The sequence below is a fragment of the Melampsora larici-populina genome (assembly GCF_000204055.1).
Source record: "Melampsora larici-populina 98AG31 unplaced genomic scaffold MELLAscaffold_51, whole genome shotgun sequence".
Taxonomy (NCBI): Eukaryota; Fungi; Basidiomycota; class Pucciniomycetes; order Pucciniales; family Melampsoraceae; genus Melampsora; species Melampsora laricis-populina.
Window position 1 is genome coordinate 136,390 of NW_006768815.1, and position 16,181 is coordinate 152,570.

Here is a 16,181-nt window from a genome sequence, read left to right on the forward strand (position 1 = left end):
AAAGTTTCATTCCATCACTTTCAGTTTTACATGACGAGCTTTAAAATCATCAACTTCATCAACTTCAATCAACATGTCCTGGCCAGAAGCGATCCAACAAGCCCTCGAACGACGTGATGCTCAGGAGAAAGCCTATAGTCGGATCATTGAGCATTGCGAGCCATTCGCTCTCTTTCTTCCGCTTCCACAAACCTATCAATTTGTTTCTTTTTGTTTCTTTGTGATGGTCTTTATTATTTGAAACTCATTCAAGTTTAATCATCTTGATTATCTTCGGTCATCTTAGACCGTAGGCTAGCACAACAAACTACAATTCTTAAGGAACGGAATGCGTCTCTACTTAAAGCTTCGACTTCAGTTAGTGGTAATGGTGGTGGCCCAAATGGACGTAATCAAACTGGAGAGTAAGTTTCATTATCTGATCTTCAACCATTTTCTTATGTCTCAACACTGACTCTACAAAATTCTGATCATCAAAACAATCCTTTATTCTGCTTAGTATTTCTGTCGCTCGTGCCTACACTGCCTCACTCGAAGCACAACTTGCGACACTACGAGACGAAATGACTGGAATGTATAAAACCCAAAGTCAGAATGCCCAACGATTATTAGTGATGAATGAAACCTTACGTGAACGTGATGAAAGATCAAGAGCTGAAGAAGAAGAATTAAGATTAGTTCGTACAGAAGTAGCAAGGTTAAGGGAAAGAGTGGCTAATCATGCAGAAGCCATGAAAGAAAAAGATCGACAGATTCAAGTGAGTGGAAAACGACAAAAAGAAATCATCGAATTTTCTAGTTTCACTTGGGTTCTTGATCTCCTGACAAATCTATCAACAGAGTGTACTCGATGAGCTGGCTACCCTTCAACTCGAACATTCTGTCCTACAAGAAACAAATACAAAGCTACGTCAAGATAATGCAGGATTAGTACAGCGGTTCGTTCTAATGCCTCATCTTTCTTAACTCCATGTGTTACATGCTTGGGTACGATCGGACAATCTTACTCAAATTGAATTATGTTTTTCACAGGTGGCTTGATCAACGACTGGCAGAGGCCACACGTATGAACGATGCCAATCAGTTTCTACTCGATGCTGAGAAGAAAGGCTTACCCTCACATGAACCTAATCCATCAAGTGATCAACCTAATCCACCTGATCCATGATCTTCGATCCTTCTCTGTCTTCGATCTCGATCCTTCTCGTAATGTATGCCTAGCCTGGTCTCTTTTGCATACATATCATTGATGTCACTTGACATCACTTCGTTTTGAAATTGGAACACATCGAATAATGTTCTGTTGTATAGTCTTTATATATCGTTCATGGGTTTCTTGTTTAATCAACTCAGAAATTACTTACTCTACCTTTATCTTTTTTAAAGCTCACTAATGTACGGTTTAGTCTATGATCAACTCATCATTTCATCAGTTTTCATAACTGGAATTTTTCAGAAAGGACTACTCAAACTTCCGTACATTCTTGGTTTACCAGAGTCTACTAAGATTGGATGTTCAGCAAATACCAACTCTGATGAAAGACGCTAAAGATCACAACTCTTCCATCAATCCACAGCTCTACCAGATTGGGTTTATGCCACATTGTTCAACAAAAGACCTCATAATCCTACGGGCACATGAATCACTTGATCTACTCAAATCTTAAAGAGAATGAAAGTGGATCTGTGTCACTAATTTGAGGAGATGAAGAGTAGTGTTTTCTCTCACGGTTGAAGATGGCTTACTCATACAAGTATGTGGTACATCATTACAAGTTTACAAGATTTCGATTATTTACCTCGATGCTCAGCAAAAGTTTCCTTGATACTTCTTCCTGCCTTTAGGTCAGCCATACACTTCTTATCAATCTCAACATTCTTTGTACAGTCTTTGATAACTTGTTCAACCATTCCTTTGGGTACTACTACCACACCATCTTCATCACCTACAATGATATCATAAGGCTCAATGGTCACAGGTGCAAGACGTTGAGCTTTGGAGTCTTGGGGTATACCTTCATCTAAGGGATGTATAGTGATCGGTTCTTGAAGTACTGAAGGACGAGTAAACGTAGCTTGCCCTAGAACAGAATGTGATCTTGCAAAAACCTAATCAAAAAATACCTTGATCAGACAGATATTTCAATTTTAATATGGTTAAGAAAGAAGCAATCCTCACTGGAAATCCAACTTCACGATGTTCAGCCAAATCACGACATCTACCATCGATCACTACACCTTTGACACCACGAAACTGGGCTCTTGTAGTCATCAAACCTCCCCACACTGCGTTCTTGGTATCTGAAATGGATCATTAAAGTGATGATCATGAGGAAGGATACAAACAATTGACAGTGTGTTGATGTGACTTACTGGGAGGAGATGAGATCACTATCACTGTACCTGGTTCAGCAGCGTCTACCTACAATATACAAAAAGGTATCAATTAGATCAAGATGATCAGATGTGAAGGGTTGTAAGAACTCAAATCTTACATAGTGTTCCTTAGGACGTCTTGCTTGAGAATCACTAACATGAACAATCTAGTGATGTATGCAAAACCAAGAATAAATCAATAATCGTGAAATGGAGATATAATACGTAGAGAATATCCACCTGGACTGTAAAAGCTTCACCACATAATTTTAAAGGAGATTCTGATTTTGAATCAGGTGAGTAAAGATTGAGATCAGGTAAATAACCACCATGTGGAGAATGTAAAGCTACAAGCGCATCAGCTATCTAGCCATTTCCCAGAATTGTTGTATTATGGAATCAGCTGAAGAGTATAAGATTGAATGTGATTGAGAGTGAGGTAAGTTGATATGAATCAAGTGATGTACCTCACAAGTTGAAAAAGTTCCAATAGATGAAATCAAATCAACTGAAGTCCTTTCTTGAGAAGTGCTCATTGTATTTATTTGAAGATAGTTAGAGTGTTTTTCAAGACTTGATCTTTTGTGATCATGAAGCACTTTTGGCTGAGCAGGATATACTCGAAGTTGAGTTGAATTTAAGTGTTAAAATTTAAAATCAAAACTGGATTTGTACTTTGATTGGATTGGGGTAAAGAAAGCTTGACTTGAAGGTTTGATGATGATGAGTCAGAGTGACTCTGATCGATGGCTACTGCCTTGGACACTTATCTTAATGATCCATCTTTAGAAATCAATTATCACTATTATCATCATCATCATCAGTAAGTATTCTTCATTATTATCTTAGAATCCAATTTGAATACTGATGAAGAACCACTTCTGCTTATAGTCAAGTTAATATGAATCAACAAAATACCAAAACTTCAACTCCAATTCAAACTATACTCTCTTTACCTCCATCTATCTTATCTTTCTTAGTTCGATCTCAACCTATCATCAATTCAATAGCTTCACTCTCTCTCATCATACGATGGTCTCATCCAACTGGTCATTATCCATCCTGGCTTCTACTCTTCTCTTGGTCATTCTTCTGTCTATCATCTGAATATTTAATCAACTATGTTGGATTCAATTTGATCTTAACTTTAACTTTAACCTTCACTTGGTTAAAAGCTATCAATCCAAATCAATCAATTCAAACTACTACAAATCAAGACCAATCAATCACACCACCTCAAACTAATCCTACAGCTTTGATTAACACTCTCGATTCATTTCAAGTCATTGTAGATCATGCTCATTTACTCTCGATCACTATCATTCAACCCATCCAATCCATCTTGAATTGGTCAGATTATCAACAATCAAAAACATGTTTATACGCTTCTTTAACTTCAATACCGTTCACCTTACTCTTAACAAGATGCTTAGGAATCCAAAACTTATTCTTAATTATGGGTTCAATCCTAATTCTTTGGTCTGCTCCTTGGTTTACTTTATTTAGAAAATTGATTTGGAGGTCTAGGATTTTAAGATCATTTTGTAGAGTTTGTTTAAGGATTTGTTTGTTTGGTGGGATTGGAGTTTGGGATGAAATTAAAAGAGGTGATCATCATGGTGATTCAATCAAGATTATTCCTTCTAGAAATTCGAATCCAAAACCAGATTCTGATGAGGTATGTTGGCTCCTTTTTCTCGTCCATTCACACTTTCTTTCTGACTGACTCTGTTCTGTTGTTTTTGATCTTCAGAATTATACAAACCATGATGATGGGTTTCAATCTGCTATGGTTAAGCATTCGCGAGACGAAGAGGATGATGAACATAAACAAGAAATCGAAGTCAGATTCACGATTTTTGAAAACCAACGTTGGTGGATGGGACTAGACGTACGTTTTATATTTCTCTTTTTGATATCCAGATGTCATACTCATACTAATCTTTTTGATTTTCAGTGGACCAACACCTTATTACCACACGAAAGACCGAATTGGACAGATTCAAGCCATACACCTGTACCAGGCCCCACAGATTTCAAGTTACCAAATCCGACGATCACTTCAAGTGGTAAAAAGATTCAATGGAAATGGCAAGATCGAGACTGGACGATTTCCAAAGCTTCACCAGGTCTGATCAACCCAGACACGACTACCAAACCACATCATCCACTCTCAAGTCCTCTTCGACTCTCCATGAAATCTATCTTGAATTCTTCTTCTCCTAATGATCTTAATGGACTTATGAATCGTTCAGAGACCCAGAAATCTCGTTCTGGATCACTTTCTTTTGGTCAACAAGCTGGCTCTGAACTTGAAAAGAATTTGAGAGAAGCCGTTGCTTCTTCTGGTCTATCGACCGAAGCAATGGTCGAAGGAGAAGATCCAAGTGTACCATGGGATGTAGATACAAACGGTAAGTAAACTACTACAAACTAATTGCTCCTATCAAACCCTAACTGATTTTTTCTTTGGATAGGCTGGCAATATGGGGATAATCATTGGGAGAAACTGAGTAGAAAGGCAGGGATTGGTAGGTATACAAGAAGAAGAGCTTGGGTAAGACGAGCAGTGATGGTTTCTACTGAAAACCATCAAGAATCAGAAGAAGAAGAAACCGAGATTGAGCGTGTTGAGAAGATGATCCCTAGTACGCCTAAGAATAAAGATGCTTTAAGAAGAAGATTGGTGAATACGAATTAATACTCCCATAGTCTTTGAAGATCTCTTCCTGCCCCGTATTATGTTTTGAATCTTAGTCTCGAAAAAAATCAGTTTAGCAATCATTTTGTTAGTATTTGTGAACTGTTCATAAGCCTATTTGATTATTATAAAGTACTCGATTGAATGTTTAATTCCTTCAAGCTGGTAGTTGTTGAGGTTTCATTGTATTTGTTTTGTATATGTGTAATATATTCGTCGTTAAGAAGACAGAAAAAAGTGATTTGAAAATCATTGAATGGGTAATCGTCTATATCATCAAATTCTAGCGTAAAATTAAGATTCAATAAGGTTTTTTGAAGCTCTTCGTGATGACATGTCTACTTTATGCTATGGTTCATAGTTGAACTGATTGCCCTACCTTAAACTCAGGTTTACTGGCAAAGTCACATTTTTTTACCAAAGGAATCATATCGGTTGTCCAATGAGCACCCATGAATGGTATGGGACCATTGAGGATCCAAGGACGCACAATACAAGGTTTTGACATCTCCTGAGATTAGATATTTCCATCTGAGATATTATTGATCGGCTCTTCTCCAACTTATCAATGTAATCCAATAGAATCCAATCACACCTCGAAATTGAATTGTAGTCAGCTTCGACTAAGCAGGACTAAGCCCATCGCCCAGTCCCGTCCGCACCCTCCAAAGATTCAAGAGTACTTACACAGTTCTTCCATGTCTATTTGGTAATTTCTTACTTTACCGGCTAAGCTGGCTCACCTGCGTATGTCATAGAGATAACCAGAGATAAATGCAATGAGTTGAAGCTAAAGTTGAGATAAATTCAAAAGAAAAAAATGCCCAAGTATTTAAGCCCTCTCTGCGCGGTCGCGTCCGCGCCCTCTCTTGATGCACATCTTGACATGAGGTTGTGTGTAAATTTAAAGGACTGAGGTGATATGATATATCTGACTCTTGATGAAATTCCTCAAACTCTTTGAGTATGTATTCTAGACTCAGCTCAGGAGGAAGGGTGGAACTAGATAGATTGGTCAGAGTCCGTTCGGCAAGATTTATAAAACTCTATAACACGTTAAGTACACCACCCAAGCCAATTATGTATTGGTCATTTGTCAAAAGATTTTACGATACACGTTTTACCAAACTGCAAAACTGTCAACAAGAGCTCAGTTTTTGTTGACATTTTTGGTTGATTGTTTGGTGTGTTTGACTTTTTCAATATGCCCCTTGAAAAAGGGGCAAATCAAAAAAGGGTTTTTGTGTAACACTCACTTTTTGGATAAAGCTGCCAAATAGGCCCCTAGACGTGAGAAGCGTACTTTTTAAAAAAAGAAAATGAGGTTGAACGCAGAAGCAGAGTAGTAGAACGAGTTGACATCCAAGGGCATCAAGCAACTGTCCTTGACCTTGATGTTTTCAAAGATGGACTTTGCAAAATGTTTAACAAGGAAGATAAGATACCAACCAGTCCGCCACTGGGATTTGCCTTTTTTATAGGTGGTTGTCCATTTGATCCTTCTTTATGGCTTTTGTTGTCTCTTGCTTTTGCAACCCCTCACAGGAACTGGCCTAGTTAATCCAGCATAAAAGTGTGGAAACACAATGTGGACTTGGTGCTACCGGAGAATTATCCAGATACAACCACCTGGTGTCTGCTCCTTATTTGTATTAGTAATACCTGTGGTTTAACTACTGCTAGATATGAACATAAAACCAAGTGTCCATTCCAAAAAAATACGAACAACCTATTGAAACATGGCAAGTTCTTGAGAGGTGGTGCAAAAGTAAGAGGTGGCAAAAGCCAAACAGAAGGAACAAACAAACAACCACGGCAAAAAAGGCAAATCCCCATGGCGGAATGGTCGGTACAGTCGATTTCAGAAAGCTTGGAAACTTTTGCCCGCCAAACTTGAGCAGTTTGGCGCGGCATTCTTTCCAAGCTTCGTGAAATTGACTGTATCTTTGAAATTACTAATGATTTCAACCATACAATGGTTTCCACAAAAGTTCATGATGGGAATCCACTGTATCGTCGAGGCTGACTTTCCAGTGAGTGTGGTGCGCTCTGGCGCACTTCTTTTATGGTACTTATGTCAACACGTTGGTTCCTTCTTCGTCAACCTGAGCCCCGGAACCGACACCCCGAGGGTTACCCGAGCCCCGAACCGTCGGGGTTAGGGTCCGGTTAGCCTTTTTTTGGACCCAGATACATCGGGGCCCCGTCGGTTTCGGGCGCGGGGTGGGGTTGGTTTAGGCGTCTCGAACCGCGGATAACCCGCGGGTTTTTAGCAATTTCAGCAAAGAGATAGATTTCAAATCTGAGACCGGTGACAAGGTAGTAGAAAAAAGCAAAGACAAAACAAGTAGAAAAAAACAGACAGTAATATGTTGAAAGAAAATTAAAGTAAAAAAACCTTCAAAAAAAGAAAAGTATATGATAAAAACGATTAATCGCTATCATCATCAATAACAATTTGAGTTCCTGAAACAGATGTTCTACCAATGTTATTTGGGAAAAACATAGCCCCAAAGAGGCGAAACCACTCCTTGAGACACAGAAGGATTTCCACACTAGTCGGAGTAAGAGATGATCGTTGAGGTCCGATGATACGCTTTGTCTTGCTAAACGCTCCCTCGGATGATGTGCTTGTAGCTGGAATTGAAAGGTACATCCTTGCCATCTTAGCAAGTCCTGGTAGTGCGTCCTCCTTCCCTTTCCAAAAAGTTACGATATCCCCCCGATGACGGTCACAATCACCCAAATAGCGATTAATCTCGCTTTCAATGGTGGCGTATGAGGTCGGTTTGTCGCTTCCGTAGATTGCTTCGGCAAACCGATTTTTTGGCTTCTTTGGTTTGATCTTAGAGGGTGGAGGAGCACAGGTGAAAGTTGATGCCATATCGATAAAGTGTTGTTTGAAGTCGTTAGGAGTCATGTCATATCTTAAAAACAAATCGGAATGTTCCTAGGTATGAGGTATGCAAATAATCTTCAATTAGTATAAGCAAAAAATTCATGATTTGAAGAATTACTTACCTCAAAGAATTTCATCTTGAGGCGAGGATTCAATATCATGGCACAAATGGGTGCTGGTTTTGTCAGTACTAATTTAAAGTATTCCTCCAGCTTCTCAAACATGTCCTTTGCAGCTGGTAAAAGCTGATCGTGGTCATACTTCTCCTTGACCTGAAGTAAGAAATATAGATTGATTATCAGAATCGAGTATTAGATGGAGGTGGTAAAGAAAGTACTTACCTCCAACAAATTCTCCATAATAACCGTGTAAACAGGTATGACTTCATGCATTGTAGGATATTGCCTTTGGCACAACAGATTGGTAGCTTCACTGAGGGGTTCGAGAAAATCACACATTTGCTGAACGTACTTCCATTCCAATTTTGAAAGTGCAAACTTCGGGGCTTGGCGTTCACAATACTGTACACAGGCATCTTTCAGTCGAAGGGCTCGCTTAAGCATGTAGTATGATGAGTTCCAACGGGTTGGAACGTCGATCATCAACCTGGTGGCACGATCTTTTGATTTCGCAGTTTGAGATATGTTGGGGTCTTCCTCATCTGAGTTGGAGGGTGTGCGATGTTGGAAGAAGCTGACAGTGTCGTCGTCCAGTTGCACCTCAAGGTCTTCCTCATCGTCAATATCGTCAGTGTTTTGTTGACCATATCTATCTTTATCTTTATCTTTATTTTGATTTTTATCTTTCTTGGCTTCAGCTTCAGGATCTTTTTGAATATCACGAACAAGAGCTATCACATTAGCAAAGTTTTGACTACGTTGAGGAGTTTTTCGAGTATACATAGCCAGACCGTGTATACGAGCATAGATGGTCTTCAAATCGACAGTTGAATTGTCAGGAGAGTCGACAATCTTCATCAAGGATGGAGGGAGAGGTTCTGAGTCTTCAAAAGAGTCGTCTCCAAATAGTTTGAGGCCTTGCTTGGCAACTAAATTGATCACATGTGCACAGCATCCCATGAGTTGATTCTCAGCGAAATTGAGGTCGGGATTTTGAGAAAGTAATCGACCAATCTTCGTATTGACGCTGGCATTATCGGCTGTCATACCGGAGATCTTCATGCCCAAATCGAACTTGCAGATATACTTGGAAAGTATATCTGCAAAGTTATCGGCATCATGGGCACCTAAAAGCACCAAAAGTCAGAATCAAATACACACAATGAAAGAAATAGAAAATAAAATAAATTACTCGCCTTCAATATTAGGCATCCCAATTACTACGTCCATAAGCTTCCATTCTTTGGTGATGAAGTGGCTCGTAATTCCTAAGAATCCGTGATGATTAGGTGAAGTCCATGCGTCTTGAGTGAACGCTACGTAGTCCGCTTGATCGAAAAACGTAGACTTGATGAATTTCTCATAGTGTGTATATACTTTAGTACAGTGCTGAGCTATCGCGTGTCGTTGCACAAGCATTCCCCTAGTTTGAGGGTTTATGAGTAGAAGGAGGTCCTTGAATGACTTTTGGTTGACAATTGCATATGGAAGATCACAGTCGGCGAGGAAATAGGCGATCAAGGTCTTGAGAGTCTCCACGTTGAGGGTTTCCTGTAAGTACAAAGTAAAGAAAGAGAGAAACGAGTTTGAATAATGTGAAGATGAAGTGATGATATCGCATGCCAAACCTCACCTGTTCACCTATAGTGCTTTGCTTGAAGTGTCCAATAACACTCAGTTGCTTCTTTGGTGCTGGACCATCCTCGAATAGTTTATGTTGAGACTTCAAGTGATTACTCATCGACTTGGTACTTCCGGTCGAGTCGTCTTTCAATGTCAGGCCACAGCTTTTGCCAGTCTTCGGATCGATAACTTCACAACGATTAAAGCCGTCTCCTCTTTTAGCACCTGGGATCTTGACAAAGTGAGTCCAAACGTAGCTCGAACGCTTGCGTTTGACGGTTTGTGTGGCCACTGATGAGGTGTCGCCATCGTCGGCATCGGTGGTATCTGGACGACTCGAGGTAGCTGGGGTGGAAGCGCGAGTGGAGGCTTGAGATGCAACACGTGGCTCAGTTTGAGCCATGTTGCATAGGATCGATGGGGAGTGGGTGGTTGAGGGTTTGAAGAAGGATCAAAGTCTAACTTCCGAGGTCGGAAGGTAGACTTTGGGCGTGCCCCGACGGGGCGCCCGCGGGCATCCGCGGGCGCCCCGTCGGGGCCCCGAATACTTTTGGGCCCCGTCGAGTAGTCGGGTTCGGGCGCGGGGTACGTCTTGGGAGCCGGGTTTTGTTCGGTTCGGGGTACGGTTCGGGTGCGGGATGGCTCATTGTCTATCGGTTCGGGGTGCGGGATGGCCATTACCCGCGTTTTTCGGGTCGGGGCTCAGGTTGAGTTTTGTGAAGTCATGTCACATGGTACCAGAGATGTGACAGGTGCAAAAGATGCGCCTCAACGAGGGCTATCAGATGGTACACATGTCTGACCCTGAACATGACTGGTGGCTTGGGAAATGTGTGATTTGTAACTTTTGGCCCCCCAGACCGACGAAAATCCATACCGGCTCGGGTCGGGTACTTACATACGGATATCTCGGTGATTACACGTGGTACAAATGAAAGTATATGTAATCGAGAGCCCTGATCAAGGCGCTTCTCCTACCACCGAGAAATCCATGTTAACCCACCTCTCCTCGGGGCAAATAGTGAAAGTGTGAGGGCCGGGGCCGGAATGGATCGAGGACGGTTTGTTCTCCAGGAGCTTTCCGGGGTCCTACTTCCACTCATTCCGAGCATTCCAACCAAAACTCCATCCAGAACCAACCTCAAGCTGAAGCTCAAGCAGCACCAAAACCACCCAAGAAAATGCCACAAGAATTACTTTCATTCCCACCGATTTATCTTTTAGTAGGAATCTACAGACTCACAACCGATCCAAAGCTATGGTATCCGATCTGGAAAGACTGTAAATCAACCATAAAATCGACCATCCTAATCTCAATTGGAACCTCAATCATAACCTTACCCCTCACAAACCTATGGGTAAAATTCTTTATGAATAGCACAAGCTTGCTTAGGTATACAGAAGAATCATTTTTTTGGAAACTTTCGGTTCAAAGAATTGCAGTTTTTTCTATTTGGATTGGACAACTTAGTTGGTTGATTGAATGGTCTTTAAAACGAAAACTTATGAAATCTAAAAAATTTGTGTATCAATCTACTTTAGAGTCTAGGAATAAACCTAATTCTTTTTGGGCTGAGTATTTTGAAGAATGGGAAATCGCTCCGGTTTTAAAGGCGAAGAGAAGGTTAAGGAAAAGGGGATGGTATAATACTTTGTCTGGTCCATTTGTTAGGTTTTTCGTACTTAAAGGTAAGTTCATGTTAACTATCCTTTTCGATTTAAGTGTAGAAAATAGTTTGGGATTGATTGACATGAGTTCTTTTGATGTGGATATTATTCTAGTGTTACTTATTCCACTTCACTTCGTTCCATTCCTGAACACGATCATCATATCACTCTTATCATCCCTAACGTTTTCCGAAACACAACTAGCCCCATACTTCAAATCAAAAAAGATGACGGACCTACAAACCTCAATCTTCATAACCGAAAGAGAAAGAGAATTAAGGTTACTAGGATTCATTGGTTGCTTATTACAAAGAATCCCATTGATCGGAATGATCTTTTCGATTTCGAATCGGATTGGAATTGCTATGTATGCTCATGATTTAGAAAAACGTCAAGAGTTGTTTAGGAAAGGGATCTTGAAACCTAAAGGGGCTTATCAGAGTCGTACGGCTCTGGTCGAGTTGGATTTACCTAGAGATGCTATTGGAAATTTTCCAAAGAAAGAAGCTTTAGAAGAAGAAGAAGAAGAAGAAGTCTCGGAGAAGAAGTTGGATTGAGTTGGTGGAATGTATACAAAAGCTTTTTGTGGTGATCTATCTTATAATAAAAATCGTTTATTATTTTAATTTTCTTTAAACCTTTGTTTGTATCATATAATCTGTCTTGTTGTGATTCTTAATATCAAGCTTGTATCCCCCCCAAAAAAAGTGGTCGGTAAGACTTTTACTACATTTATTAATGTTGGCTAATCGAAATCTATTAATGATGAACTGAATCGTATCTTTTAGTTAATCAAAAGGTTGATAATGTAAGAGAAATAAATCAAGAGGATCTCCACCTGAGAAAGATTGTAAAAACCAAAAATACTGAAATAACAAGAGCTCAAGTTTTGACTGTCTGAGATTGGTATCTAATCTTGATCAAACACATCGATATGGTGCCCGGACGACCTATGCACTTAAGAATGGATTGTATGCATTGAATTTCTATGAAGGGACATGGTTTATTTTGAAATGTGGTTAGTATTTGAAACCTCGAACGCTCAAGAGAAAGTTTTGAAGCTAAAGATAATTGATTTTCTTCAACTCGATCTAAAGACCATGATATATTCACGCATTGTAGTAGCGAACCGAAATTCCTTCATGTTAGTGAATCTGATCAACTCAAAGTAGTCAATCACTCTACAGGAGTAATGACTCCTATGGTGACTTTGATCTAGAAGTTAGGATCATAGGAGACTCTATGAAACATGAATGAAAGATTCCATAAGATTTTATCCAACATTGAAGGGCTGGCTCATGGCATCAGTAGAGTATAACCAACTGACTTGAAACGAAATTCCACAGTCTCTGCTAGCGATATTTTCCAGAATATGTTCTTTTCTTAAATTCTTATCAATAGGAGATAAAGAAGTAGACCAAGGATTGGTTCGAGTTTCAATAATCTTCAAGTTAAAGATTGAATGAAGAGTAATTTTAAAAGATGGACTGGTTAATTTGATTGAAACTGATTCAGATCAAACAATGACACTTTAGTTCAAATCGAAATCTTTATTCCATCAACCATCCCACCAAATCATGAAAACTAAAACCATTATCTGATTTCTTCAACTTTTCTTATATCCTTTAAATATTTTTATCAAACTTTACCTTTGTTTAATCAAATACCATGATGATGAAGCTCTTAATCACAAGTTTATGGATCTTATTAATCCAAGTTGTCCTTAATGATGCTCAACAAGTCGAACTTTGTAATGGCTATCAAGAATATTGTGAACGTCAATATTCAAATATCACTTTTCTTGCTGGTATGAAACCTTCACAATCTCTTCTTAGAAAAACCGCATTTCTCATCATCACTTGACTGTTTTTGTCTTACTTTTCTAGCTCACGATTCTCCAAATGTTCAAGCTGGAAGGTAATCCCTTCAAACAATTTCGTATCTTACCTTTCAAAACTTCAACTAATTGTTTTATGTTTTGGTTCATTTACAGTGTTGCAGCAAACCAAGCCCGTAAGCTTCTCCTACAACCCACAAAAAGCTTTTAATCATATCCCAACCCTTACCATTTATTCTCACTTCTTAGGTACAGTTATCCAACAACTAAACGATGGAGTAAGAATGTTAACTGCTCAACTACATAACCAAAATGGAGTGATTCATCTATGTCACACCACGTAAGTTGAAAAAAAAACTCATAAGGTAGAAGTCAAAAACTAAACTTTTTTTATTCTGATGTATGGAAAAAAAATAGGTGTCTTTTGTTAGATAAAGGTCCTTTATTAGATTACTTGATTCAAATCAAACAATGGTTAGACCAAAACCCAAGACAAGGTAAACTTTCCCCTTCCTAACCTATCCTTCTTTACCTACCTATCTTTCTTTGCTGATCTATATACTGAAATATTTGTGTGTTTTGAATAGTGATAAGTTTTCTATGGGTAAACAGTGATAACTTTTCCCCTTTAGTAATCAAAGAAGTTTACGCAACTTCAGGTTTAGAACCTTTAACTTATTCACCTAAACATTCTGGATCGGTTATGAAGGATGAATGGCCTACTTTAAAAGAAATGATTGATGCTCGTACTAGGTATTTTTGAGTTCTTATTCTTGTTTTACCAATTCAAAATATCTGATGTGGTTTTTGGGGTTTGGTGAAATAGGGTGGTTTCTTTTATTGATAATTCTGCGGATTTCGGTCTGGTTCCTTATTTAATTGATGAGTTTAGTTCGATTTGGGAAACACCTTATGGTAAACCACCCACCCAAACCTTCATTCCTTATCCTCTCCTAAACCTCACTAACCCCATTCCCTTAATTTTCTTGGGGGGATCACAGATGAAACGAATTCAAGTTTCCCATGTACGATCAACCGAATCTCAAAAGACTTAAAAAACATAACTCCAACTCCCAAGATTATGTATGCAATTAATCATTTCTTAGATACTTCAATCGATTTAATTGGTCAAGAAGTTTTAATACCTAATCTAAATTCATTGAATTTAACTAATTCTTACTTGTCTATTTTTAATCAAACTTTGAGTTGTTTTGATTTGGTTAATGAGTTACCTAATTTTATTTTACTTGATTTTTGTTAGTCGGTTTCTTTTTTCTTCTTTATCTCTTTTTCGAACTTGATTATTGATGGTTTTTTGGTTTGGTTTTTTTTTTGGTTTTTTTTGGTTTTTTTTTGGGCGGTTTAGATGATCAAGGTGATCCAATCCAAGAAACTTTTTTAAAACTTAATCAAATTCCATTCCCACAAATCAATTCTAATAACCTTTCTAATTCTAATATTAATTCTAATCCATTGAAATCTAATTCGATTAATCAATCAAATCAAATCCATCAATTCTTTAAATACATTTCTTTGGTTTTCTAATCATCTCATTTTGTTTTGTTTTGTAAATTGCATTTAAACTTGGTTGTAGATTTATTCTTTAATTTGGAACGTTTTGTTGGATCATTGGGGTTTCTTGGTCGGAACGAAATTGCTTTCAATAAGATTTCAAGTATCATAGAGAAACAGATTCTCAAATGTATTTTCTCATTGAGCTTATGACAAAATGCTTCAACTATATAGTTGTAGAAGAGAGGGAAGGTCATAACCTGTTGGGTTTTATAAAGAAGGTAAACAGAGTGTGTTTGTAAAGATTTCCTTTCTGAAATCTTACCAAACCTAATCTTTAATAAACTCAGCATCAAATCCGACTTTCAAACTCACTAGGCTTGCTTCTGATTCCTGATCAACGTGTTTCCCGAGTATGTACCACTCCAGAAACCAATCTACAATCTTTCAAAAAAAACTTTTGATCCAGGGACAATTGTTTGTGTGAGATGAATGAGGTATTGTCCGGAAGTAAACAGGAGGAAACCTCTTCGTCAGCGATTCTCATCAATAAAACTTATAAGTAGTGAACAAACCCACCAAAAAAAAATAGTGAGAAGTCCAAAGATCATGGGTTTAAATTCAATGAAGAGGTTATTTTTTGTGGAATAGTCTTTCAAAACATCGATCAAAAATCGATCAATATTTCATTCCACCCATTCAATTATTGATTGATATTTCATCTCACCGATTCAAAGCATATGTATACAGATCGTCTCATAACTGCCTGTTTTGGAAGTCGAAACACTGTCAACGAATTGTCTTCAAAGCTCTCACTAGTTTTCTTTTCGAAGCCAAGTTCATGGCAGTAGGCAGGTCAAGCTGCCAGAATTGAGTTTGACGGGTAGAAGCTGGTAGACCTGCGGCGCGTACGCTTCACCTTTTTGGAAAAAGGGCGTACCGAACGGCACAACACCCAGGTGTACGCTTCACCTTTTTGGAAAAAGGGCGTACCGAACGGCACAACACCCAGGTGTACGCTTCAAACTGCCTTCAAGCGCTTACATTGATAAAGATCTACAAATTTGACACAGCATTTTTAAACATTTTTTCTCTGGTCGAGAAAGAATTGATCTTTGAAGAAACCGAACCGTGTAAGAAATCTCTCTACATGATGACGTTTTGATTACTTAATCGAGATTTACGGATTTTCAGACAAGAGAATTGAGAGATCTATAGTTTTGAGGGTTTTCATCGGCGATGGAGTTTTCGAAACAAGTTCAAGTGTACTTGAGTCTGACTAAAGATTTCCAAGATAAAGTCTTATCGATTTATGATTCTAAACTTCATCTGGAGTACAAAGGTTGGTTTAGAGAGGTCATAAATCACTCAATCATTTGAGATGATAGAATCTCCCATTTGATAGACATCAAGTGGTGCTTATTATTTTCTTAGAGATTTGGTTTC

General features: G+C 38.7%; 5 protein-coding genes across 5 annotated transcripts; 4 read left to right on the forward strand and 1 right to left on the reverse strand.

Annotated features, from left to right (window-relative positions):
* Positions 1–73: 73 nt before the first annotated feature.
* Positions 74–1,168, forward strand: MELLADRAFT_92629 (uncharacterized protein; the record flags this gene model as incomplete). The annotated part of the gene is made up of 5 exons (XM_007415419.1): positions 74–137; positions 287–404; positions 500–758; positions 841–938; positions 1,033–1,168. The coding sequence occupies 5 exons, from the start codon at positions 74–76 to the stop codon at positions 1,166–1,168; spliced, it is 675 nt and encodes a 224-aa protein (XP_007415481.1).
* A 284-nt stretch (positions 1,169–1,452) lies between these two features.
* MELLADRAFT_111164 (uncharacterized protein) lies at positions 1,453–2,912 on the reverse strand (the record flags this gene model as incomplete). Its single annotated transcript, XM_007415533.1, has 7 exons — positions 1,453–1,532; positions 1,800–2,109; positions 2,180–2,301; positions 2,374–2,422; positions 2,496–2,543; positions 2,617–2,742; positions 2,844–2,912. The coding sequence occupies 7 exons, from the start codon at positions 2,910–2,912 to the stop codon at positions 1,453–1,455; spliced, it is 804 nt and encodes a 267-aa protein (XP_007415595.1).
* Positions 2,913–3,075: 163 nt separating this feature from the next.
* On the forward strand, positions 3,076–5,309 carry MELLADRAFT_117855 (uncharacterized protein; the record flags this gene model as incomplete). The annotated part of the gene is made up of 5 exons (XM_007415420.1): positions 3,076–3,199; positions 3,268–4,054; positions 4,130–4,267; positions 4,334–4,790; positions 4,854–5,309. The coding sequence occupies 5 exons, from the start codon at positions 3,123–3,125 to the stop codon at positions 5,075–5,077; spliced, it is 1,683 nt and encodes a 560-aa protein (XP_007415482.1).
* Positions 5,310–10,860: 5,551 nt separating this feature from the next.
* MELLADRAFT_73039 (uncharacterized protein) lies at positions 10,861–12,196 on the forward strand (the record flags this gene model as incomplete). The annotated part of the gene is made up of 3 exons (XM_007415421.1): positions 10,861–11,188; positions 11,261–11,407; positions 11,501–12,196. The coding sequence occupies 3 exons, from the start codon at positions 10,900–10,902 to the stop codon at positions 11,941–11,943; spliced, it is 879 nt and encodes a 292-aa protein (XP_007415483.1).
* An 861-nt stretch (positions 12,197–13,057) lies between these two features.
* Positions 13,058–14,768, forward strand: MELLADRAFT_111167 (uncharacterized protein; the record flags this gene model as incomplete). Its single annotated transcript, XM_007415422.1, has 9 exons — positions 13,058–13,193; positions 13,273–13,303; positions 13,380–13,399; positions 13,473–13,563; positions 13,641–13,720; positions 13,811–13,976; positions 14,050–14,138; positions 14,225–14,479; positions 14,590–14,768. 9 exons carry the CDS (start codon positions 13,058–13,060, stop codon positions 14,766–14,768), a joined length of 1,047 nt encoding a protein of 348 aa, XP_007415484.1.
* Between the last annotated feature and the right edge of the window lie 1,413 nt (positions 14,769–16,181).